Here is a 24,254-nt window from a genome sequence, read left to right as displayed (position 1 = left end):
CTGCACGCCTGGAAAAAGGCTGTGTTTTCCCGGATCCCGAAATTACTCTTCTGTTAGCTATCTCCTGGTCTTCCCGGTCGGAAATTAAATGACGCTGGCGGCTGTTCGCAGCGGCAAGCCAAATTATGAATGCTTTTAAAGCCCGTTATATTTACTGAACGCCGCTTTAATAAAAGAAGGGATTACCGCTTAATCGGCGCTTTTTGTAAAGCGACCGAAAAAAATGACATTTGATCCCACTTCCGCCGAAACTAGAGAGAACAGTTATGCATATAGCCTCACACCCTTCCGCCACGGTCACCCATGCAAAATTACGTCACCCACGCCACCCTTCTTGGAAAACGACTCATATCCATTTGACTGCTAATCCTTGCTGGTTCAATCAGTATTCTCACTGAAAATTAAAGTGGGTCAAGAGGAATCCGGCTAAACTGAATCAAGGAAAACCGTAAGTAATATTAAGCACTTCATGGTCTGTTATTTTAGTACTGTAGGTATCATGAACCAGATCACCATTTCATTTGAAAGTCTTCACTCCACGGTCTTCGCAAAAAGGTTCACAATTCGGAGTTCAAGCTACACGATTTAATTGAAATAAAAGTTAACTTCTCTTTTTAAAGGCAATCTTGAGAGCCATGCCGATTAGACGCGGCAGTTCCCGGTTGATACTGTGAATTAAAGTGAACTTAAAAAAATACTCTGGTCAATACTTTTAGTCAGAACTAATCAGTAAAGCACGTAATTCGAGTTTTAAAATGGCGCGGGCAAGTTTGCTTGTTTGTTTTTGTCAGCAGTACGTTTTTAAAATGCTGTACGTCTCAGCTTGTTTGGACTGTTATCTGTTTCGTAACAAAGATCTGTCAGTCGCCGAAATTTTTAAGAATTCAAACATTTGGGTTTCATTCAATCACCACATTTCTATTTTTATTCACCCGTTGAAGGCTCCGCGCTTGTTGAATTATTCATTTTTCAAAGTTTTCAAATTTTTCAAATTTTGCATACCGGTAACTTGTTTGGGGGCGCCGGACTACCGCATTCCAGCGCATACCGGCCAAGAGCACCGGAACAAGATACTTGTGAAAATTTGGGGGGAGGACAAACAGAGTGTATTTTGCATGGTGCTCTGCTTTGTTAATTCAGTGTACAATTCGTAAACCATTCCAAAGAGACTTAGAGGTTTTAGATTAAGCAGCCTTTTTTGCTTTGAACTGCAACAGTGATCTGTTTGTCAGAGGGCTTGGACTAGGCGGAGAGGACCCTGGGAACGACTTTAGGAGAACATGTTACACACTTTTCTCTTTCAGTGCTCCACTTTTCCCAGCCTTATACTGTAATCAGTTTTTCAGCATAAATATTGTTTGCAGTTTCATGTGTCACGGTCAATGTAGACCATGTGCCGGGGGGTATACTTCCTTACAAGATGGGGATGTGCCGCTGGATGGGTCCGTATTTTCACGACTGGATTGACTATAACGGGGACGCATTTTCAATAGAGTTACTAGAGATCACTAGAATGGGACCCAAGTGCCCCTCCCCCCCGGGACCATGTGACTTCTCTTTGTTTTGTTTACTTTTTGTTTACACTCCAAATTTTCGGCGAGATGGAACTAATTTACATTTCTAGGCCTGTGACACTGAGTTTTCAGTTTTTCAGTTTTCAGTTTTCGTTAGAACGAACCCCCCGCTGAGTCAAATTTTTCACTTGATCGAATGCTACATGTTTACCCGAAGGTATTACAAATACAATCTTAATTACTTGATTGAAGCGTGATACGTGAGCCAAATGGAACTCACAGCTATTTTGTTGACATGACATGGGTGTAATTGCTTGCTGTGACCTTATTAGGCCAGCGGAAACATTCGAGAAGCTGCTAAAATAATCGAATGTTTACTCGATTAGTCATATCCGCTAAAAATGAACTAAGATCCTATAAAAACCATTTAAAAAAAAGGGAAGAAAATGGATTGAACTTCTTCTGGCAGGCTTTGTATGAGTTGATTTAGACGGCGATTTCTCACAATACTTATGTCATTGTTTTTAGGACCACCAAAGCTGTACCCAAGATGAGCTTGAAAACAATGTCACGATTGCCACAGATTTCTGTAACTTCGCCACGGGAATCGATCAAAAAGGCAATATTTTTTCCTTCAAGAGGAAACGTGGCCAGAGAAAAAACTGACCCCCTTCCGAGTGGAGACAATTCGTCTGACAACAAAATTTTAAAGGATAAAAATTGGGAAGCTGTAAACAAAAACAACACGCCGTCTGTTTTGCTTCGCGTGAAACCAAATCCACGACAAGTTGAGCCGGGTCATCTCATCACGGATCAGTACGTGCCTAACAAAGAAAATGTGTTAGATTATCGATATCAGCAGCGTCACAAAAAGAGCGTCATCATAACACGCGAAGGTCTCGCTCCAGCTAGCAAAGCCCGTGAGCGAGAACACGTTTCTACAGTTTCTGGAAACATGTCTGGCGGTAAAACACAGCCAAAGAAAGTCACAGTTACAGCTGGGTCTTTGAGGGCGCGAGATCAATCCTTTCGGGCAACATCCTCGGGCAATGAACAATTCAGGGGTGTTATTTCAGGACATGGCATGTCTCGAGTTCAAGACTCTGGTCTACCTAAGTATACCCCAAAAGATACAGATAGACTTTCAAGAAATTCAGTCAGTGTTAAAGGAATCAGCAAGTCCAAGGAAATAGTAAAAAAAGAGGAGAAGTTAAAACCACAGGTTCATCACGCGCTTCTGCATTCAAAACATAGCGGAGGGCACGAAGAGCGAACACGAAGAAGAGTTTCACCCGGATCACCGCTGAAACAAATGACTGATGAATCTCCTTCGAAGGGTGGAAGGAGATACTTAAATATCAGTCCGAAACCTAAAGATTCTGGAATTGAAAGAAAATTGAAAACTCCGAAAAAGGTTACACCGATTCCTTCTCCCGCTGCGCGCCACGGGCAAAACGACGATTCCGCCAGGGGAAGTTCAGAGGATCTGGTCCCAGTCATGGAGTTACCTAAAGTAACTATGAATGAAGTGCTACAATCATGGAATATAGGACCGGCGAGGAACAGAACATCAAGTCTCGCGGGAAAAGACCCAATGGAATTTTTATTATCGAGGGAGCGCTCCGATTCTGAGCCGAAACAAAGAACGACAACACTCGAAGAACTCCGGAGATGTCGATACTTACGAACAGGCGGAAAAGACGAACAAGAGCTCAAACACAGTAAAATTTGTTCGTGCAATTCATGTGAACATGGGGAAGGCTTGAAGAGCACGCCATATTTAAATTCTTAGTGTGCATTTTAATTTGTCATATTTCGATTAGCTTCCTTTTGGGTTATCGTTAATTGGCCTGCGACCTTTTTGCTTTCTTTGACCTTCTATCGTTAACATAACAAACCACACAATTTTAACAAACAATTGAGTGAGATAATGTCGATATTATTTTTTCTTTATTTATATTGTATTTTAATATTGGTAGTGTTTTAAGCCAATAATTTTCCTATTGTTGCGTTAACCTTATAAAAAAAATCAAGCGTACACGCACGACCGCTTGTTTCCTTTCACGTTTTTTTAATCCTTGCGTTTGTGTGTAGTCTTCTTTTTTTTTTGGCAAATAGAGGAGGGATTGTTTTTATTCTACATGAATTGTAGAATAATTGTAGAATAATTGTAACAGAAAACTGTTTTGTTAACCTTTCCTCTTATTAAAAGGGAATAATTATGAGTAGACAGATATATAAATGGTAGAGTAACGGCCTGTTGATAGTATTGCAGACACTTGTTACATATCGGTTTTAACAAAGTAGAAGGCAGATGATTTTGAGGTTCGGCCGAGAAAATAAATTTGAAATGATTTCAGTCTACTCAGAATCTTTGTTATACTATTGAGATGCCAACTGAGTAATCTTCCACCAATATGTATAAAACAGGTTACCTTTAACAGCTAGAGTTCGGTGATTTCCGCCGCTTTTTTTCAAGCATTGATTATACTCATCCATAGTTGTCAATATACGGTAGCTCTGTATAACTAAGATGGATATTTATTTGGATATTTTTATCACGATGTACAGGAGAGTGGAATTGTGTAAAAAAAAAGCTATATTTACAATGAATTGAATAAAGTTTGATTACAAAGTTTTTGGTTTTCTGTTTCTTTTTTCTTAAAAAAAATGCATAAAATTTATATATTGTATGCGTAGATCTCATTTCTAATCGGATTATTAAGCGTTCGATATCACCCCACGCTATACTATTGTTTTTTAATAGATTTTTAAAACCTTTTTATCCTCTGGCTCACCGTCCTAAGGGCTTGCATATTTTTGGTAAAAAAGAAGGGACTTTTAGGATTCAGATCCTGTAACAGGTAGTGTTTACTAACGGGCAGTCGTACTTTTGAGAGCAATGGAAAGGGGTATAGTCAATTGATGATAGCTGTTGATCCTGCCGTTCATGATCGCCATAAACGCTGATTTTTTTTGTTTTTTAAAAAAAAATACTGAACCGTGCATGTGAATGTAACGCAAAATATATAGTAACCACATTCAGCTTAATGTCAACCGTCACTGCATCCTGGCTTCCTGGAAGACGGTCTCCCAGCCCAGTATATGTTAGCGAAAGTACGTCACCGTTTCTCGAATTGAACGTAACGTTGGTAACGTTCATGATGATATCGAGTTGGAGTTTAAAGGGGAAATGACTAAACTAAATTGACATAGAGTAAACACAAACTGCTTACCTTTGCACTCTCCTTACTTCTTTATTTTTCTGCCAGGCCGAAATCTTCAAAAACAACCGTACCAAGCGGATTTCGGAAAGAGTCGCGAGACCGGCCTGAGGTGCTCCGGTACTCTGAGCTCCTTCCCGACGAAAATACGTCTCCTATCTGAACTAAGATGAAACATATTAGTAATTTTGTGCTGAAAATCCGATTATCATGCGCTTTATTTGAGTGTCAATGTATTTAGCACGAAAGTACTAATTAGGGACACTAATTTTACGACTCCAACTGGAGACGGGACCGCCATTTTACGTGGTCATATCCGAGCCACGCGAAGGTCCATCCAGCCGCTTGCAGTGCAAAGGGAGTAACTCCATTTCTCAGTTATCATTTAAGACCCTGAGTATTTATATGGTCCGGCCCCGCCGGGAATCGAACCCGCGACCTCCCTCTCTCATTGCAGTCAAGTGCTCTACCGACTGAGCTAATCCTGCCCATTGCTATAAAAGGGGCAAATAGAAAAGTCACTCACGATGGATTCTGGCCGAGGTTCAGTTGGCTTGGATCGCTGATACTATGGTCAAGATGATGTCTATGTATTTTCAAGGTCCGCAAATGTTAGTCTCTTGACTACTCTCAATCTCCGGTGATCTGAATCCTGGGCTTGTATTATGTCTTGTGTAGAACAATGCACAAGCTCAGTCGGTATCCCTATCAGACTAAAAGGGTTTACGTTTTGCAAACCCTTCGGGCCTCGGCCAAAATTTCCCCCCGTTCCCCGTACACCCGACGACTTTAACCAGCAGGTCTCGACCACTGAGTTAAGTTTTGAAAATTACCTCAAAAACCGTTAGTCCAAGATCATTTGTCTTATACTGGCGAAGACAGACATAAAAAAAAACAGTCGTGCTTTTTTCATCATTATTATTATCCCGAATCTAGCTCCTGTTCCTCTCATATCATCACGGACAACATGGGCTCCTGCTAAAGATCGCTAATATAAAATCCCGAATCCCGACGTCTTCCCTGCTAACAGAAGCCGTTTTTCAGGGAAAAGAGGCTCTCTTAGCGGGGAACTCGAAATTTAATCGAGCAGAATTTTCTGAGACAGAAAAGTTTTGGGGATTTGGGCGCAGGACCTGGGCTCAGTATTGACACGCTTCTAGCGCTCAAGTAAGTGCCACCGAACTGCGTTTATCAATGGCAGCAGTCTCTAATAAAGCAGGGGCACCCAACGAGAATATATTTCAAAACCACTTAAACAAAGCATGTTAAACGTATTTTGGTATTCAAACGGCAGTCTAGTGATCCGAAAATTATAGGGATCAAAACTGACCTTTTCGAAAATTTCAGCCAGAAAAAAGGCTCCCGAAAATTCTAGGTGACCTTCAGGGTAAAAATCCGTTAAAAAATGGGCAATTATCCATTTTTTAGATGTTCGAAAATCCTAGGAGAGGCAGGCAAGCAAGAAATTATACAACAAATGCTCCGAAAATTCTAGATCTGAAATCGTCTTCCGAACAGATATTTTCGGAAAATTGACTTTGGGAACCCCTTATATAGGAAAAAGGATTTTGAAGGATTTTGAGTTCGCCGATTACCTGCCGATTAGTAAAACGGCGAACTCAAAATCCTTCATATTCGCTCAAAAAACCGCTTCTGACAGTTTTGAGGCAAAATACCAAAAGTAAGGTAATTCAACGAAATAGCAGAGGCAGTGGACCGCGACCGCCATGCAATCTCATGACAATCACGGAAATCAGTGGCGACTGTGAATGGGTATCCTGTGCGAAAGGCGCGGCTACTTTTTATCCCACAATGCTTTGTAAACATGTCTGTGAAGGCGGAAGCTCGTTTCACACTAGAAGAAGCCCGAGATGACAGAAATTATTTAACAGGATGTGAATTGGAATTGTTCTTTTGTCGAAAGACTTGCCTGTGGGGCGTTGCTGCAAATTTTTACCATGAGTTTCGATAGGCAGCATTTGCGATTTTCAGTGGATTTGTCCTCTAAGACAGGACACGAGGCGATCTTGACTCACATCGAAGGAGAACTGAAACATTTGGAGCATGTCAGAGAATATCTCACCAAACGAGCTAAAGTCGAACTTGATTATGCTTCAGCTTTGACCAGAATAAACACGGTTGCTTCTAAGGTTATCAACGACAACGAGAAAGAAAGCCCCATAAGAAAGGTAAAGTTTTCGGTCCTTTAAACTTTATGTTTCTATATGTTTAGTTCGGAGATAATCGACCGGTGTGGTGGGCTTGATCATTGATTCTTCAATTTGATTTCGTATCTATCGGAAATCGTTAAGAAATCTTGCTAAGTATAAAATCATGGCAGTTTCGTTTTAACGAAATTTTTCTTATTTGGTTATTGTTTTATTATTGTGTATTTTTATGTATTGTGTGATATTATGCGGCAGCAGTTCGCAGTAAGCTTGTTTTCATTTTAATTGCGTTCATCACATTCTTTGGCTCTCCGATGCCGAATGTTATGTCTTGTTTTCTGTTAAAACCCGGCAGTGTTCCATTTTATCTTAAGGTTATTTGTTTCGTCTTTTTATACTCTCTGTCATCAGCCCCAACTACATTTATTTCAAAACTTTGTTTTATTATAATAACATATTAGTTTATTTATATAGTAGTTATAAAATTATTTGGTATTTGACTTCCCTGACAATGTAGGACTTGCAATGCAAATTTATCATTTTTGAAGGTTAAGCCAACCAGTATTGCAACAGTAGATAACTTTCTCGAAATTCGTGGGCTAGTTGATATTTGTTGAAGAAAATGAAATGTTCACCCAGAAAATGCAATTTTTGTATTGTACAATACTTACAGGATATACATGTATTTTTATGTGATTGAACTAAGCTTTCCCTTGTCCAATTCTTTTTTCAGGTTGTCTATTTAAAAAAATAAAATAAATATGAAAAAAGAATAATTATTCATCTTGTATTCTAATACACCAACTTTCAGAAATTGTGGAACACATGTATCAAAATTTCCTTCAACCTTTTTCGCAGTATGATGGTACTGCTGTATATCTGCCTGTTGTAGGCTGCAGAAAATGCATAAAACAGAGTTTTTTATTTTAATTTATGATCTCATGTTGAGGTTGTAGACTTGCCAATTCTGATAGTCCCTGCTCTGACATGCAATTTTGTGGCAGCTGTTTACTAATATCATTCAATATATGGGTTATATATAGAACTGTAGCTTGTTGATATAAGGCTGGGAATTTTATTCCTAACTAAACTAATATTAATATTTATTTCAGTAAGTACATTATTTGAGAACACAGCACAAGGTATTTATTATGCTAATTTATAAATACGTCGAGGTCTGGGGCAAGGGGCATAATTTATTGGTCTTGTAAAAAGTATATTTTATATGTTTTATTTTACTTGCTCAGAACCTGTTTTCAGTGTGAATATGTAATAATGTATTAATGAACAGAAATATTACACATGTAAGTTTATTTCAGTGGGCTGTTATCTCATTTTTTTACCAGGCTTGGGGCACATATATTGCAGAAAGTGAAACAAAGGCCAAGTTGATTACAGAATTTACCAACATTTTGAATTCTACTACATTAAAAAGACTGGACCAGCTTATTGAGGACAAGAGAAACTTATTGAAAGTGTACAGGATTGAAAAGTTTAGAGTTGATAGTGGCTGCAAACAGGAATCTGATGAAATTGACAGACTAAGAAAAACTTACCAAGACAATGCGAAGGAATCTGAGACTGGGAAAAGAAAATATGAGGAAGTTCGTGCAAAGGATAAATTAAATGGCAAAGACTGGGAGCGTTCAAAAGATAAATATGTGAAAACGACTATGAAACTTCATCATAATCATAATGATTATGTGCTAGCCCTGAAATCAGGAAATTGCCACCAAGGATTCTATAACGATGTTTTTGTTCCTACAATGTTAAATTCTTTACAATATTTGCAAGAAGAGTATGTGGAGGAATGGTAAGTTTTAACTGGCATAAATTATGTAACAAGCCACAAAAGCCACTCGTACTAGTCAGTCCTGAAGACTAATAATTATTTCAGTTATTGCTTGCAGCTTTGCAGTTTTGTTGCACTGATTGGATTTCTGCTTCCAATACAATTACAAAACCATAACATAACATTCCAGAAAAGGTTCTGGTGTTCACAGTTTTTTGAGTCTTAACAGTAAAAGCTTTTATTGGGTCCATATTTTTTATGCTGAGACTAAGAGCCATAAAGTTAGGGGATACAGTGAACTAAGTTCCTCGTTAGACACCTCACAAGCTGTAAAAGTATATTTTACAAACACCTCACTTAGACAGGGCTAAGAGACATGAATTCTAGCTTGTCTTTTGAACAACCAGCTCTCCCCTTTTTTCTTGCTCAGAGCCATTGCTTGCTTATATTTAGTTAATGGTTTAGCAACTTGATTGATGACTTATGTAGACCCTTGCCTGTTCGGCATTGTAAGCTTCACTCTTTAAGCTCTAAAAAATAAAAGCACTTTATTTGAGTGTCAATGTATTTAGCATGAAAGTGCTAATTGACAACACTATTTTTTTTACGTCTCCTACTGGAGACGGGACTGCCATTCTAAGTGGTCATCCAAGCCACGCGAAGGTCTACTACCGGTTTGCAGGGCAAAGGGAGTACCTTCATTTCTCAGTTATTTTAAGACCTTGAGTATTGACCCGGCCCCGGGAACCAAATCTGTGACCTCCTGCTCTGCAGTCAAGTGCTCTTCCGCCTGAGCTAATCCTGCCGCATTTGAAGGGTTAAATCTTAAGAGTGCCTAATATCCAGATTCAAATTCTCCAAAATAATTTCGTTACATTTACTTCAAGACTTAGGCAAGAGAATTTGATAAAAGATCACAGAATTCTCTCTTACATGTAGGTGATCATCTTAATAATTCTCATAACCTCTTCCGCTTGATTATGCATTGCTATTGTTAGGAGAAAATTGATGATGGTCACTCTTAACCCTTTAAGCCCCAAGATCCACATTCAAATTCTCCGGACTGATCTCCATACATTTTCCATAGAACAAGTTGAGAGAATTTGTTAAAAGATCAAAGCATTTTCTCTTAAGTGATCATTTGATTAATTTTTTAACCTTTTCCGCTTGATACAGTAAGAAGAAAATTGCTTTTGGGACTTAAGGGTTATAAAATAAAGTTACTCACGCAACCAGAAAATCTTCTTATCCTGAGAATTTAACCAGATGGGACTTATTTCCAGCTCTTGTAGAGTTGGTGCCTGCAGGTTTTCAGTCATTTTCTTTGAGTTCTCTCTATAAAGGTGGACACCTTTGTGATGAGACAGGCTATCAGTGTTGGTGCCTGCAATAGTAAGCTTATTTAGCAACAGAACAGAAATGTCATTTGACAACGGTAAAGTGCGCGGAAAGGACTAAACTTGACTTCCGGTGCCCAATTTGCCGCTCTACTTTTGGTCAAGCCAGCTGTTTGCTTTGCGTGCGCTGTCGTCAATTGACGTTCCTGTTCTGTTGCTAAATCAGCCTAGTGTCCATCTTAGAGAGAACTGATTATATTTTGTTGTTGGATTTGGGAAACGTCTTTTGCAGGATGTTTTGGTTCTTCTGCACTTTTTCAGTCATTTTTCTTTGACTTCTCTCTATAATTACTTTAGGCGCACACCTTTCTGATGAGACACGCTATTAGTGTTGGTGCCTGCAATAGCATTTATCTTAGAGAGAACTGACTGTAGTTTTTTGTTTCATTAATTTAGGAAAGATGTGCTGCAGGATGTTTTTCATCTTACAAACTGTTGCCGAGAAGAGTATATGTCATCAAGCCAAGCAGTACAGGCCAGTGTCACGGAAGTAAAAAGAGACCAAGAGTATGCAAACTTTATCAATAACAACAGGTATTTTATGGATGGTATTAATACATACACCTTGGTGAAAAAATATGGATGGAAAAAGGTTAATGATCCCCCCAGACTGCAAAACGGTCAGGTTTTTTCTCAAAGTTGGTCCAGTGTAGTGTAAGAGTGAGGCCCTATGGGCAATTGACTGTCCGTTTTCCATACAATGAGTTTGTTCTGACCAGGGGATTCAAAAATGTTGTCAAGCTGTCAAAAATCTATTCACAACTCCTCCCTCTTTGTAAATTTGATACACCCAGTGGCTTCAAATCTTGTGTTGAATGCTGTATCCAGTCTTGAGCATTGTTTCTGTGTGCAATGTATATAGTGTTTTCTGGAAGTTCCAAAATGAGCAGAAGTGGCAGTATGCCAACAAAGCCTGTTCCTGCTCCTCAAAGAGGGAGAAAGCCAAGCCAAGTGCTGCAGATAATTGTAGAATGTGCAGCTGTTGTTTCAAAGGACAGTTCGGCAATTTAAAGAGTGGCTGGATTATAAGCACTGAAAGTATGTTTGTTGCCCCTACTATAAAAAAGGTGAAACATTACCAAAGTTGGCCGACCTTCTGATAAATAAACTTTTCGTTGTCCTCAACGAAGGAGAACCTTTGTCCACAAGAGTTTTCTTGCCTGGCTAATTAGAAACTGTGCTGTGACGCTTTTGCCAATGAGAGAAAAACGGGACATGCCAACAGATAATGACTTCATCACAGTAGGGAACATCGTGAATGACTTGTTGGAAACATAACTTGACAGCTTGTAGCTTGCATCAACATTTAGCCAATAGGAATTGCCCATGGCTGGGAGAAGTGGGTGAGATCAAACAAATATAGTGTATGTAAAATGGACAGTCTGTATTTGTAGTGTCTCTCCCAGTCTGGCTCTCAGTTTTCAGCTTAGCTCTAGACCTTTTGTTTGACTTTTCACACGTACGTGAACATGTAAAAATACGCACTGTTTTGCAGTCTATGATCCCCAGAAACATGAGTTTTTACTACCCTAGATGTTTGCTAGTAATTAATAATGCGCTACAGTCAGTGTCACATACTTTTTTAATAATTATAAGACAGCAGTTATAGGGCAGATTATCTTCACAGAACAAGTTTGTCCAGATTTGTTGAAATAAACATTCATATTCATTCACATTTCCATACCCATGACTGCTGTAGTTTGACACTTTCAAAAAATATTCACTTGAGGTCTAAGTAAATTTAAGTACCTCTGTCCCTTATATAACCTGTGCCACAGAAGAAACTAAACTTCTGTTCAAGTCAGTCTGCAAAACAGTGCTGAAAGTGCTGAAACCCTTTTTCTGGGCGGCACCTCAGGCTTGTCCGATCCGAACTAACTCTCACTTGACTTTAAATCATTGTTGCACTGCTGCTACTTTTTGGTCCATAACTGTAGAAATTGACCACAAGATTGTTGTTTCATCTTTTTTCTCCTTTATTTTCTTGCAGACAGAATCAAAAACCAGCTCTAGCATTCATCTTTGATCCGTCTCTTCTTCAACTGACATCAACAGGGGTAACAGCTGATGAATTAGTGTTGAACGATTTGACTATGGAGAAACTTGAATACAGGTGTGTTTTGATTCTTGAATTTGCTTTTTCATTGTGTCCCTTATTCTGACTACCGGTAGTTATCCATAGTTTCACTCATGCACTTGTTAACCATATGCTAATATTAATTTTCTAAAAGTTCAATCCAGTTGAACCTTCATGCATATGTGCGATCACCTCCCCTATTAAAAGTGCCATAACCACCTCCCATACGGGAACACCTATCCCAAACCCCTATGAAAATTATAATATTTTCCTAGTCAAATCACTATTGTAGCAAGCTTGCGTAAATGGTCAACTCTCATAAGCAACCAGGACCACTTTTTGAAGAGACAATTTTTCCATTGTTTTTACCCTCTAGTAAGCGACCACTCAACGCATGGTCTGATCTCTATGTTCACTATATGTACTATGCTACTTCTAAGGAACTTTTAGTGAGAACAGTAGAGCTCAATATGATTATAGCAACTTATTAGAAATTGCATGCAGTAAATTCACCTTCAAAAAGTATATGTGTTGGGACCCTCTGTGGTTGGATTCTTGTAAGTGACCACTGAATCTTCACATTTTGATTGATTGCTTATGAAACTTTGACTGTTTTACTTGTGGGTTTCTAATTTGTACTGCCTTTCTCCTAGGAGAAATTATCTTACCAAGGAAATTGAAACCATCGAAAAGCAGCTTGAAGCTAAAGTGAGTTTTACTGTCAAACTCAGAAAACTGTGAACGGCTGAAAAATTTCAGGAATGTTGATTGTGTAGTGACCAATCACAGTGAAGTTAAGGACATGCGAGCCAACCACAAAACCACAAACTGACTACTGTTGCTGTTTCCGGTTTAGGTTTCTCACGCCTTATTGGCTTTCTCTTCGCAACACAATAACATCCCATGAATACTTCTGGTATTCACAGTTTTGTGAGTTTCACAGTAATACAGAATGTGGATGTTTCTTTCCTTTTTGTAATATTTTAGGCCCAAATAGTATCAATGCATACATATTTTCTCCACACTGTAAATAGTTGATGATAAAATCACACCAAGGTGGTTTCATCTGCAACGTATGCATATAGCTGTCGCATTACTGGAATTTCTCACTGTTTTGAAGCTTAAAAACAAGAGAAAAGTCTAGCGGGTATATGCAAATAAGCTTAGATCTACCTCAAAAGTGCAGCTTTACCAAAGTGTTACCAAAATTTTTGGAACCTTGATATAAAATAAATTTCTGTTATTTACCCTTTGCAGTATTTGCAGAAGTAGTGCTAGTGGGGTGGAGTTAACACCTGAAACAAATAATTGAAATCAAACATGATGGGGTTAAGAATCCCACTAGTTGGCTATTTATAACCATGGTCGAGGATTTGAACGTGGCCTGGATGACTGAGAACACTACTCCAGCTAGCAGTCAGGAGGCCCTGCCAGGGGGGGGGGTGTCCCAGGTTGCCCATCTGAATTTTAAAACGTCTCGTGTCGGTGTTTATAAATGCTTGTCGCTTATTGTCGGCTTTGCCGTCACTGTCACAATTTGGCCGAGGGAGGTTGTCTCTTGTCGTGATTTCATTTTACGTGCTGTCGCTACTTTTTGGGCCATGTCGCTTGTCGGAATTTACCCTGGCATGGCCTCGGTCAGGGCAGGACTCGAACTCGGGGCCTCCGACTTGTAACTCCAGCACCCTAACCACTCAGCTACGCTGCCTCCTGTACAAACCCAGATATATAATGAAGTAGTAATATTGACATAAGATGGAAAAGAATCTCAATATAATAAAACTCATTATAGTGGACACATTTTGCTTGTCCCTTGCTGTTCATCAGGCTATATCGAGGTTCCACTGTATGATACTGACCAGAGGATTTTTTTGAACCTTGACTGATTGTACATTATCTAGCATTATCTTGACTGATTGTACATTTTCTAGCAAAAGGAACATGAGCAAGAAAACAATAAACTTCAAGGGGAAAAACAAACAAATGAAGACCACTTAAGGTACAAGTAAAAAACTTTAAAAAATACATCTTGCTGCTAAATAGCAAGGAATACAAAATACACACAACAACAAAATTTAAACCTTTGCTTTAGCAATTACACAATTGATAATGGGTTTTGGGTAAGCTTAACAACTTGGACTTATATATGTTGTATTGGCCCTAGATCATCTCAAGTGAGTAAGAACATGTTTTAGAAATGTTTTAGAAATGCATATAGTTGCTAAGATAACTAAGTAAAAGGGATCAATGCTCCTCATCCTATAATAATGTTCTGTAACAATATATTATCCTGGAAAATATAAATTGGAGAAGAAAGGGTATTTTCTCATCTGTTGGGGGACAAAGACTGTCCATGCAGACTGCTGTTGTTGCCCTCTTTTATAATTGGTTTTTTGAAGAAGTCCTGACTTCAGCACCTTAGCCAATGATGCTTGCTAAAAGTCACCTGGTTAATATAATAACATGGATTTTTTACTGCATTGTTCTGTTTCTAAATATGAATATGTTTCCTTTGTGACTTAGTTTGCACGACTAGCTTCTGTGCTAGTAATTAACACTTCCAAGGTTAGACAATGCTTCAGTCTTCAATACTATTGAAGTTTGTTGTATAACATTTGCTTTATTTTTGTGGTTTGATAGCATCATTCAAAAGGAGCAGAATGTAGCTGTTCTAAGCTGGCATGTGGAAGATCTAAAGTGCAAAAAAACTAAGTTAGAGGTACGTGTGTCATATTTTGTTAGTATAAAGAGGATATTACATGGACGCGTGGAGAAACAAAATTTCTCTTCAAGTGTTGAAAAATATTTCGCAGCGAATGAGTGAAATATTAATTTTTAACACGAGACGAGAAATTTCATATCTCCAAGCGGCCATGTAATGTTCTTTTTATTATATAATCACCAATGAAGTACCAAACCATTTCACTTTAACAGTTTTTTGGTGTGAAAGGTGCAATTTATTATGTAGCCATAGCAACAGTGATATTTTCACATGTGAAGATAACATGTTATTTTCACCAGTGAAAATATCAAGTTTTTGCGCGAAAGCTCACCTGGTATTTCATTGGTGTTTATATAATAAATACCATTATTAAATTTATTGTTATTTACATTAGTATTTGAGAGTATTGTGGTAACTATTTAAGCCCCAATATCAACGAGTATAATCTTGTCACTGATCTCCATAGATTGTACACATGAGGAGAATTTTCAAGACATCTTATCATTGTTAGTCATCTCCTTTTCTTTTTTATCAAAGCAAGTGTTTAGTTAGGTGGAGATGTTACAGGTCAAAATTAAATTCAGGTTAAAGTTTTTTAACCAAGGTTGATTCACAATTTCCTTTGTCTCCTAGCCTGTTGTCTCTTTTCGAACTAAAGAACACCGACGCGTTTTCTGCGTACGTTTTTTCTACAACGATAAGGAGGAAATGAGCAAAACAAGTACAGGACAATGTTTAGCGCACACAAAAAAGCATCTACACAAAAATTCGGCAATTTTTGAGCAAATATTATTTCAATTTTTAAGCATTATTTTCAAAATTTTTTAATGTGCCCTTTTTCCACCGGACCCTTATTCATGAAGTAGGGCTAGGAGACAGAGAAAATTGGGAAACAACCTAGGTTAAGAATATTTTAACCTGAATGTAATTTTGCCCTGTGACAGAGACCTGGTTGTTAAGCTGTAACTTGTGTCATGTTAGCCACTTCACACACACCAAAACCTAACATCTGTGATACAGGCCACATAGTTGTCAATTTGAACTGTGAATCTGGAGGTGAGGGTTATATTGTGTCTGCGTCAGTTCTTAGGCATGCTAGCCGCTGCAAAAGGGGACCCTGTGGCATACTGCTGGGAATAGTCCTGTGCATCTTTACCTTAAACCTCTCATTCTCTATTTTAGAAAATGTGCAACATGATTGCTGTCGTACTTGACAGACTGGGCAATAATCAACCTCCAAAGTTTGCAGATTTTTCAGTTCCAAACTCACCTCCTGCTGGGGTAGGTAATACAGCTGCCCAAGTCAGTAATGTAGACAACCACTGCACGTCAAACATTAATTTAATTCCTGCAAAACTTTACAGTAGCCAGTTAACTAATCTAATGAGTTTGTTCGCCAAGTTCAACTTTAAAATGGAAAACTGAAAACTCGCTTAAAACTTACTAATGACCTTTTATCTCATTAAGTATTGTTTCTCTTTTGTAGCTATTTTATACTTCTCTTGATATGTTTTGCATGCTGCTAGTGCTTGTGTATGTAAATCTGCTTTCTTTCTTTCTTTCTTTCTTTCTTTCTTTCTTTCTTTATTTATTTATCAAGTCTATTTAGTTATGTATTTTATTTACTACCATGAGTGCTTTGTGTTTCTTGCTATTTTTGCTTATAATGTTAATTCTTGTGCATTAGATATCTCACTTTATTTTGTTTGTGAGAAGAAAACCAATAAATCTTGGCACAGGAAAAAAGCCTACAGGAGACATTTTCTGATTGGTCAAAAACCTCATTGTTTACTATTGTGTGCACGTATAAAAGAAAGCTATGACTACTCCTTAAATGAACTAACAGTTCGGGAAAATGAGCCCGCACTCATCCCCCGAAAGAGCGGCTGGACGCGTGCGATTGCCTTTGTTGGTTTAAGCCAATCATGTTACCGCCTGCAGATTTTCGTCTGGCAAAGATTGTCGCCTAAATTATCAACTTTCCAATTACGTCACAGACAAGGTCAACGGGTCACGCGTCCAGCCGTCTCTCTTCGGGGAAGATCAAAGACCACACCCGGGAGACGGCGGAAATCGAGCCTAAAAGTTAATGCGTCTGATATTTTTGAGATCGTACCGGGAACCCTTAGAGTGCTCATGCTTCTTCATGCAAGCATCTTATGGCTGGGCAAGTCAGGTAAATCTGATACCAGGTATCTAGCTTGTAAGAAAGTTACATGTTTTCACGATTAACAAATTTTCACAACATCCTCTGGGAGACCCATCCAGAGTTAAGGAAACAGAAAGATGTTGTAACAGCTTTTCGCTCATGTGTACTCGATATTGCAGGAATTTGGGCAATCTACTCCCGAGTTCAGAAAAAGTGCGCGAAAAATACCTACATTGTTTAAAAAGAGAAGACTGGAAAAGGAAATGTCTGCCAACCCTGCAGAGAAAAAACCTGTTCGCTACAGGGCCCCGTCTCCTAGCGACAAAGTTAATGGAAGAGATAATGACTCAGATGACAGTGCTACAGGGGAATATATTGAGGTAAAATTTAATTTAATCCCTTATATATATATATTTTTTGTTTCACTCAACTTTAGTTACCATCTGCAAACCTGTAAATAACAGTCTGTCGTTTAGTCTTCTACACAGCTGTTTTTAGTGTCGTCACGCAACGCTCTTTCGTTTGTGGGGAGAAGCGTTGCGTGACGACACTTAAAACGGCGGTGGATCAGACTATCTATCTTTGGACAGTGTCTAACTTGAGTATACCCAATGTCCGACAAAATCCCAGCTGATGTTGGACATGATGACCGGGCCTTGCAAGACTATCATTTTGAAGCTCAAGATCTATAATGTTTATGGTAACTTGTTCCATGGTCAGACCGCGTTAGATTGCGTGACGAGCCAAAAGAACGTCTGCGTGGGAGGCTATTTGGCATTTGCTTCTTCTAGTTTAGTGTACGTATAGTGGAGGCGCGTGTAGCGAGATGGAGATTGGATGCTTCCCAAGCGGAAAAAATAAAGCTGCCTCGCCCGCTTTGTTCCTGCGAGAAGGAATGGTCCCTCCGCCATGCAACAACTTCTTTATTACAGAGAAATAGTCCTTATCACCAACAATTTCTTGATAGTTACACTGAGCTTTCGTATTCCATCCAGACCCCTTCATCAACGACGTTTGCTAATATTCTTAGGCTCGTTTTGACAAGTCTTCAAAATTGTTCCATAACAACTGTGCTCTCTCCTTTGGGACTGGCAATATTGGTCCATCTTAGAGGGGGGTCCGTCTTATTTAGCAACAGAACGGGAACATCATTTGACGACGGGAAAGCGCGCGGAAAGGACTAAACTCTACTTTCGGTGCCCAATTTGCCTCTCTGTCATTAGTCAAGCAAGTTGTTGGATTTGCGCGCGCCGTCTTTAACTGACGTTCCCGTTCTGTTGCTAAATCGGCCTAAGAGTCAGGGACGGCAAGGACCAACTCCAGGTGTCGGTTTTAGCGAGGTGACTGTTAAGAGAGTTTTTTTTGTATGTTTTATTTGTTTAGCCTGAAGATAACCTGCCTCTTCAGGAGGAGCTGTGGTTTCATGGTACAATTGATCGCAAAGATATACCTGAACGCCTTAAAAATAACGGAGACTACCTGGTGAGAGAAAGCTCTACAAAACCTGGTCAATTTGTTCTGTCCACGAGGTTTGAAGGCGCACTAAAACACTTTATCATCCAGACCTCTGATGATGTGAGTACTGCTTTTTAGCGTTTTGGTTTGTCGTTCCCTCCTTTGGCATCAGTTTTTTGTTTTTTCGTTTTTTTTCGAATTGTTCTCGTTCTCTTCTTGTGATAACCGCCGCTAACTGCCCCCCTGGTTAGCTCAGTTCGGAGAGCGCCGGTCAGCTGAGCGGGAGGTCGCGGGTTCAAACCCTGGTCGGACCAACACTCAGGGTCTTTAAATAACTGCGAAGAAAGTGCTGCCTTTGTAATGACATCTGCAAACGGTTAGGCTTTCTTTGGTCCCGTCTCACAGCACATTCACTTATCTGGCTCTTTTGTGACATAAAAAGCACCCACACCACTGGTCGAAAAGAATAGGGGACGTAGACCCCGGTGATGTGGCCAACCTTTCCTGGACTGGGTGGGTTATCCTTAAGGAGAGATCTTGGCCTGCGAAAACATCCGTTTCTCCTTGCACTTCGCCGCTGGGGACGTTTCGCGCGAAACGTCCCCAGCGTCGAAGAGCGAGGAGAAACGGATGTTTTCGCAGGCTAGAGAGATCTTAATATAGGGATAACCTCATGACCCTCCTTCAGCTGTTGTACTGGCTGCCTGTAACTGAACAATGTACGTATGTCGTTTCTTAGGGCTTGGTGCGTTTTGAAGACAGGGGGTTCCCCAGTGTCAGAGAACTACTGGATTATCACGTGCAAAACAAAATCTACGTGACCAAGAAATCCCAGGCCATATTGGTCAACCCTGTTTTGAAGGAAAAAGACAAGTGGGAAATGCGCCGGGAAGACATCATTCTCAAGGATAAACTTGGCCAGGGCCATTTTGGAGACGTCATGAAAGGAATTCTAAAGCCTTCTAATTTACCAGTGGCTGTGAAATCATGCAAGGAGAGTGTTTCTGAAACAGTGAAGAAGAAGTTTTTAGCAGAAGCAGAGATTCTGAAGCAGTATGATCATCCAAACATTGTGAAGCTTATCGGCGTGTGCGCAGACAGGGAGCCTGTTTTTATAGGTAATCAATGGGTACCTGGCCCGTAACAGTAATAGCTTGCGTTGCAGCCGGACTTGTCACTCAATACCTTCAATAATGGACAAAAGTCTTGGAACACTTGCATTCCTGGGCGTTTTCCAATTCACACAGGCCCAAACCCTCCCCTTACCCCACAAAAAATGTTGGACGCGTGTATCCAGAATTTTTCACGAGTTTTAACTTTGTACATAGTGAGGGCAGGGAAAACTGCCGGAAAATTTCTAAAAGGATGCGCTGTTTCATGAGGGAACCCAGAATGACAGAAAAATATGAATATTGCATTACTGTCCCAAGGACGTTTGTCCATGATTGTAGATAGAGAACTCGATATAGTCCAATATATCGGGGATTTAGACGGTAAGCGACGCAGGCTATAACAGTAATAGACAAGCAGTTGAAATATTCTATAAGCCTCTTTTTGCCTCCGTTCTAATAGGAACTGGCCAAATACATATTTTATACCGTGTCTTAGGTACTCAGCTGCTAGCAGTCCGCCTTTTCTCCGTCAAGTTACTTATCGCAGCAAGCCTGGTCGCAAAACGAGAGGTTTTAACAGAAAGGAACTGGGAGGAGACGGCTTGTCCCAATCCTTCTTGTCCCAATTTTTATTTATTCTTTGTTATTTTTCATGTTTTCTTGTGGGGGATTTTTTAAAAGAGAAACTGACAACAAGCAGTCTAATTTGCTGCCATTTCACATATTCCGTGTTCTTGGGTCCCTTATTCGGCACTGAGGGATATTTAATAATGAGTATTTCATTTTCGGTTGGTATTACATTTGGGGTTGTTAGTACATTTAGAGGTGGTACAGAGCTGCACTAGAGGCAATTCCTAAGTCGATTTATAACTGACAAACTCTTTCATGCTATGTTTACCTTCTAGTGATGGAGTTTATGCCCAGTGGAGACTTCCTTTCTTATCTACGTAAGAAAGGCGCCCATCTAAAAACCAGAAACCTAATCAGGTTTAGTGTTGACGCAGCCTCTGGCATGGAGTACTTGGAGAGCAAGAACTGTATCCATCGAGATCTGGCAGCGAGGAACTGTTTGATTGGTAGCGACGATTCACTCAAGATATCAGATTTTGGGATGTCTCGCGAAGTGGAGGAAGGTAAATGCAGATCCTCCCCAGGGCTTTTCGCTAAGAAAATGGGAGAAGCCCTGGGTACGAGGTTGGTCCATATTGGTACTAACCAGGGAACTTGAGCACGCGACGTTTTTGAGCGATGCACGTGAACCGGAAGGGGACTTTTTGCAATCTTGAGCTGCGATTTTGAACACATTTTTGGGCAAATCGTCTCTTATAAGAGTTAAGACACTTGATAATAAAAATTTGTTAGCATCAAGGTTTATTAAAAGAGAAAAAGGCTCACTTCCGGTTGTCGTGCGTCGCTCAAAAACGACGCTGCTTACATGCATACATACATACATACATACATAAACGTTATTAAAGTGTCAAGGTTTTTAGCTAAAAGCTAATTGTGGACACTGTAAATAAGTAAAATGAATATAATACAAGATTAAATCAAGCATACGTAAAAATATTAAAAATATATCACTAAAATATCATCAATATATAAAAATAACATTAATATATAAAATCATTACAGACAAACAGCAGGACAAGCAGGGAACAAACAAAGACAAACAAATAGATAGACAAAAAACAAAACAGACAATCAGATAGACAGACAAACAAACAGACAATACAAGACAAACATATAAAAACTCGCTATTGATACTCAGGCGTATTTCCAGAAACTGAAAAGCCACGATTTCATTTGTAAAATACTGAGAAATAACGTATTTCACTGAGAGATGCCTGGAATTTTTTTTTTTTTTTTTTTAATTACTGCCAAAAGGGTAGCCTGCTACACAGGCGTTTTTAGTATCGTCACGCAACGCTCCTCCCCACTAGTGGGGAGGAGCGTTGCGTGACGACACTAAAAACGGCTGTGTAGCAGACTACCAAAAGGGAGACGCTGAATAAATAGAGGGAGGGGTTGGGCGAGGAGGGGACGCTTATTAAGTTCTTTCCTTAAAGAAGTGAAGAGGACTCTATAAGGAGTCGGTAATAGCGAAAATGTACAAGAACAGATAACGCACATAAATGAATTCTGCAAGCACAATGGGCTAGGCATAACGGAGACTAACTTAATGGCGGAGAAAATCATGTTCTCGGCCTTTAGTAGCCTGTACAGCCGCCCCCTCAAACAAAAACGACGCTTATTTTCTAGGCCAGTCGGTATTTGGGTGCGTCTCAAATGTTTGTTTCGCTGTCTTGCGAAACTGCGATTTCACTCAAGTTACGGAACTTAACCTTGATTAAACAGGCAACAGTTTTTGACAGTGGTTTACTGTTTCGAAGTTCCATTTATCAGATACTTAATTGTTAGGAAGCCAAGACTGAATGCCGGAGGGCGGCGAAAACTTAGTCTTTTTTCTCTATTTTCCTTTTTCTTTTTTCTATTCAGTATATGAAGCTTCAAACATGAAAGAGATTCCAGTAAAGTGGACTGCACCAGAAGCCCTGAACTACTTCCAGTACACTACACTAAGCGACATATGGAGCTTTGGAGTGTTGCTATGGGAGACCTTCTCCTACGGAAATACACCATATCCTGGTCTTTCAAACAGAGTAAGGACAAGAAACATTAATATTTCAACATAATTTACGACACAAATCAAGACAAATAACTACTTTGCCATGCTTTTATTTCCCTTTTTAATGCCTTATGCGGCTTCAACCGCCATTCTGACAGGCACGGCACTGGAACACTGAAGACTTAAAAAGTCTGTTCGAGGACTACTAAACTCAATACTCCGAACCTTGAGACATTTTAGACTAGTGCAGATGCAGACGTTTTCTACCAGTGAGGTGCCTGTTTAGCTTAGTTGAAAGAGTGCCTGTCTACAGCAAAGGTCTTAAAATGTGGTTAGGTCATGCTTGCTGTGACTAAAACCCCTTTGTCAGTTCAAATGATCGCGTCATCAGGCGATGACGTTAAGCCGTTGACCTTGTCTCCTTTATCTTTACACATCAGTTGGAAGGCGGCTTTAAAGAATACGTGAAATCGTTCGAAAATGTGCGGGGCAGAAAAAGGCAGGCAGACGACGAATGTCTCCCCTACCTCCCCCACTTCGTTCCTTTAGGCTTATGCCACCCCTCTGTTTCCTACTCTACCTGATCCTGTATGATTCTATGGATATAGTGCCCACGTATTCCTCCCTTAATCCAAAGTTAGCACTTAGATCTCTCTCTTTCAGCAAGCTGTTGGGTTAAGGGTGGGGTAGGTGTGCAGTTTCCCGGAATCTTATTCTGATTCGAAATAGCCCCACAAAATGCATTACTACTTGAATTACATTAGTTCAACACCTTTGTTGACGCTTGAGAAAATTAGAAAAGTGTGATTGGTTTTTGACTTTTTAAACTGGAGAGGTTACCGTTAGTAATCTGTTCAATATTCTTAATTCTTGACTCCATGGTATTTATTCGATAAGGAGGTCAGTTCGTCTTTTGTTTCTCACAAAGTGTTATATCTTGTTCAGGAAACTCGTGACAAGGTGGAAAACGGATATCGCATGCCTGCCCCTGCAGAAACTCCAGCCCCAGTTTATCAGCTCATGAAGGACTGCTGGACCGTTGATCCAGAGAAAAGACCACGTTTTTCTGAAATACTGAGAAGACTGAAGCAAATCCAGACCCATATATAATTCATTACAAAGACCATAGCCCACGTTTGAATCACCTCAGGTTGAATCATTTCAAAAAAAAAAAGTTGTAATACTTTAAATGTAGTTTAACTTGCAGTATAAGCATCTAGAAGGGGTTTATTTAAAGTATATTTTTCGCCTTTATACATTTTTATAGTGCATCTTAAATATCAGTAAAACTTAGAAGCAAATCTGTTTTCCTATTGTAAAATTATTAACAAGGCCTCCTTCTTTTACAGTAAGTTTAAATCTAAGACCATGGCTGAGTTGGGGTGCATAAATCTTTTGTTAGTAAGTCAACTAATCCAAATTGTGTCATTTTAAGGAGATATATCAAAGGTCTTTACATTTTTTTAGAGATGCTTAGAGATATAACTACATTATAAACTGAAATATGTCCCTTAGTTAAAACATAAAATATACTTTGCAGGAAATTAAGAATGAATTTTAAAGATTAGAAAATTTTATTAGGATGATATTAATTAAATGCTACCAGTGAGAGTAGGTTTGATTTCGTAGGTGTAACAAGCAGTTCATGACAAAAGGAAGAGAATATACATTGTACAGAAAAAGCGTTCCCATTATTATAATTAATAATATTATCATCATCATCATTATCATTATTATTATTTTCATCATCATCTTCATCATTATTAGAATTATTATTATTATTATTATCATTATTATTATTATTGTTATTGTTATTATTATTATTATTATTAGTAGTAGTAGTAGTAGTAGTAGTATTATCATTATTATTATACTTAAATGATGCTCTTATGAAGTAGTTAGCTTTAATATTAAGTTGCAAATAACATGTATTTCAGAGGTCAATTAGTTTTAAACACAACCCACTTCTCAAAACTCTCTTTAACTATTCGGACACGGGAACCAAACTTGTCGGCATT

General features: G+C 39.1%; 2 protein-coding genes across 3 annotated transcripts; both read left to right on the top strand.

The window, feature by feature from the left end:
• The first annotated feature begins 312 nt into the window (after positions 1-312).
• Positions 313-4,150, top strand: LOC140933561 (uncharacterized). Its single transcript, XM_073383164.1, has 2 exons — positions 313-448; positions 2,043-4,150. Exon 2 carries the CDS (start codon positions 2,065-2,067, stop codon positions 3,304-3,306), a length of 1,242 nt encoding a protein of 413 aa, XP_073239265.1. The 5' UTR covers positions 313-448; positions 2,043-2,064; the 3' UTR covers positions 3,307-4,150.
• Positions 4,151-6,560: 2,410 nt separating this feature from the next.
• On the top strand, positions 6,561-24,015 carry LOC140933559 (tyrosine-protein kinase Fer-like). 2 transcript variants are annotated; one of them, XM_073383162.1, is made up of 14 exons: positions 6,561-6,927; positions 8,253-8,719; positions 10,492-10,629; positions 12,086-12,208; positions 12,826-12,880; positions 14,104-14,171; positions 14,813-14,891; positions 16,077-16,175; positions 17,223-17,423; positions 18,427-18,618; positions 19,238-19,616; positions 20,516-20,743; positions 22,107-22,270; positions 23,182-24,014. In XM_073383162.1, exons 1-14 carry the CDS (start codon positions 6,697-6,699, stop codon positions 23,344-23,346), a joined length of 2,589 nt encoding a protein of 862 aa, XP_073239263.1. In that variant the 5' UTR covers positions 6,561-6,696; the 3' UTR covers positions 23,347-24,014. The 2 variants fall into 2 exon arrangements, with proteins under 2 accessions (XP_073239263.1, XP_073239264.1); XM_073383163.1 differs by lacking the exon at positions 18,427-18,618 and having other exon boundaries at positions 23,182-24,015.
• The last annotated feature ends 239 nt before the right edge of the window (positions 24,016-24,254 follow it).

Source organism: Porites lutea, chromosome 4, assembly GCF_958299795.1.
Source record: "Porites lutea chromosome 4, jaPorLute2.1, whole genome shotgun sequence".
In the NCBI taxonomy this organism is placed as follows: Eukaryota; Metazoa; Cnidaria; class Anthozoa; order Scleractinia; family Poritidae; genus Porites; species Porites lutea.
Note: the sequence above shows the minus strand (reverse complement) of the source record. Positions and strands in the feature narration are given on the sequence as shown.

Excerpts from the sequence above, each read along its gene's own strand:
- LOC140933561 (XM_073383164.1), top strand. The coding sequence starts at position 2,065 with ATGAGCTTGAAAACAATGTCACGATTGCCACAGATTTCTGTAACTTCG.
- LOC140933559 (XM_073383162.1), top strand. The coding sequence starts at position 6,697 with ATGAGTTTCGATAGGCAGCATTTGCGATTTTCAGTGGATTTGTCCTCT. Across the intron at positions 8,720-10,491 it reads GAAGAGTATGTGGAGGAATG|GAAAGATGTGCTGCAGGATG; the intron begins GTAAGTTTTAAC and ends TCATTAATTTAG. Across the intron at positions 19,617-20,515 it reads CAGGGAGCCTGTTTTTATAG|TGATGGAGTTTATGCCCAGT; the intron begins GTAATCAATGGG and ends TTTACCTTCTAG.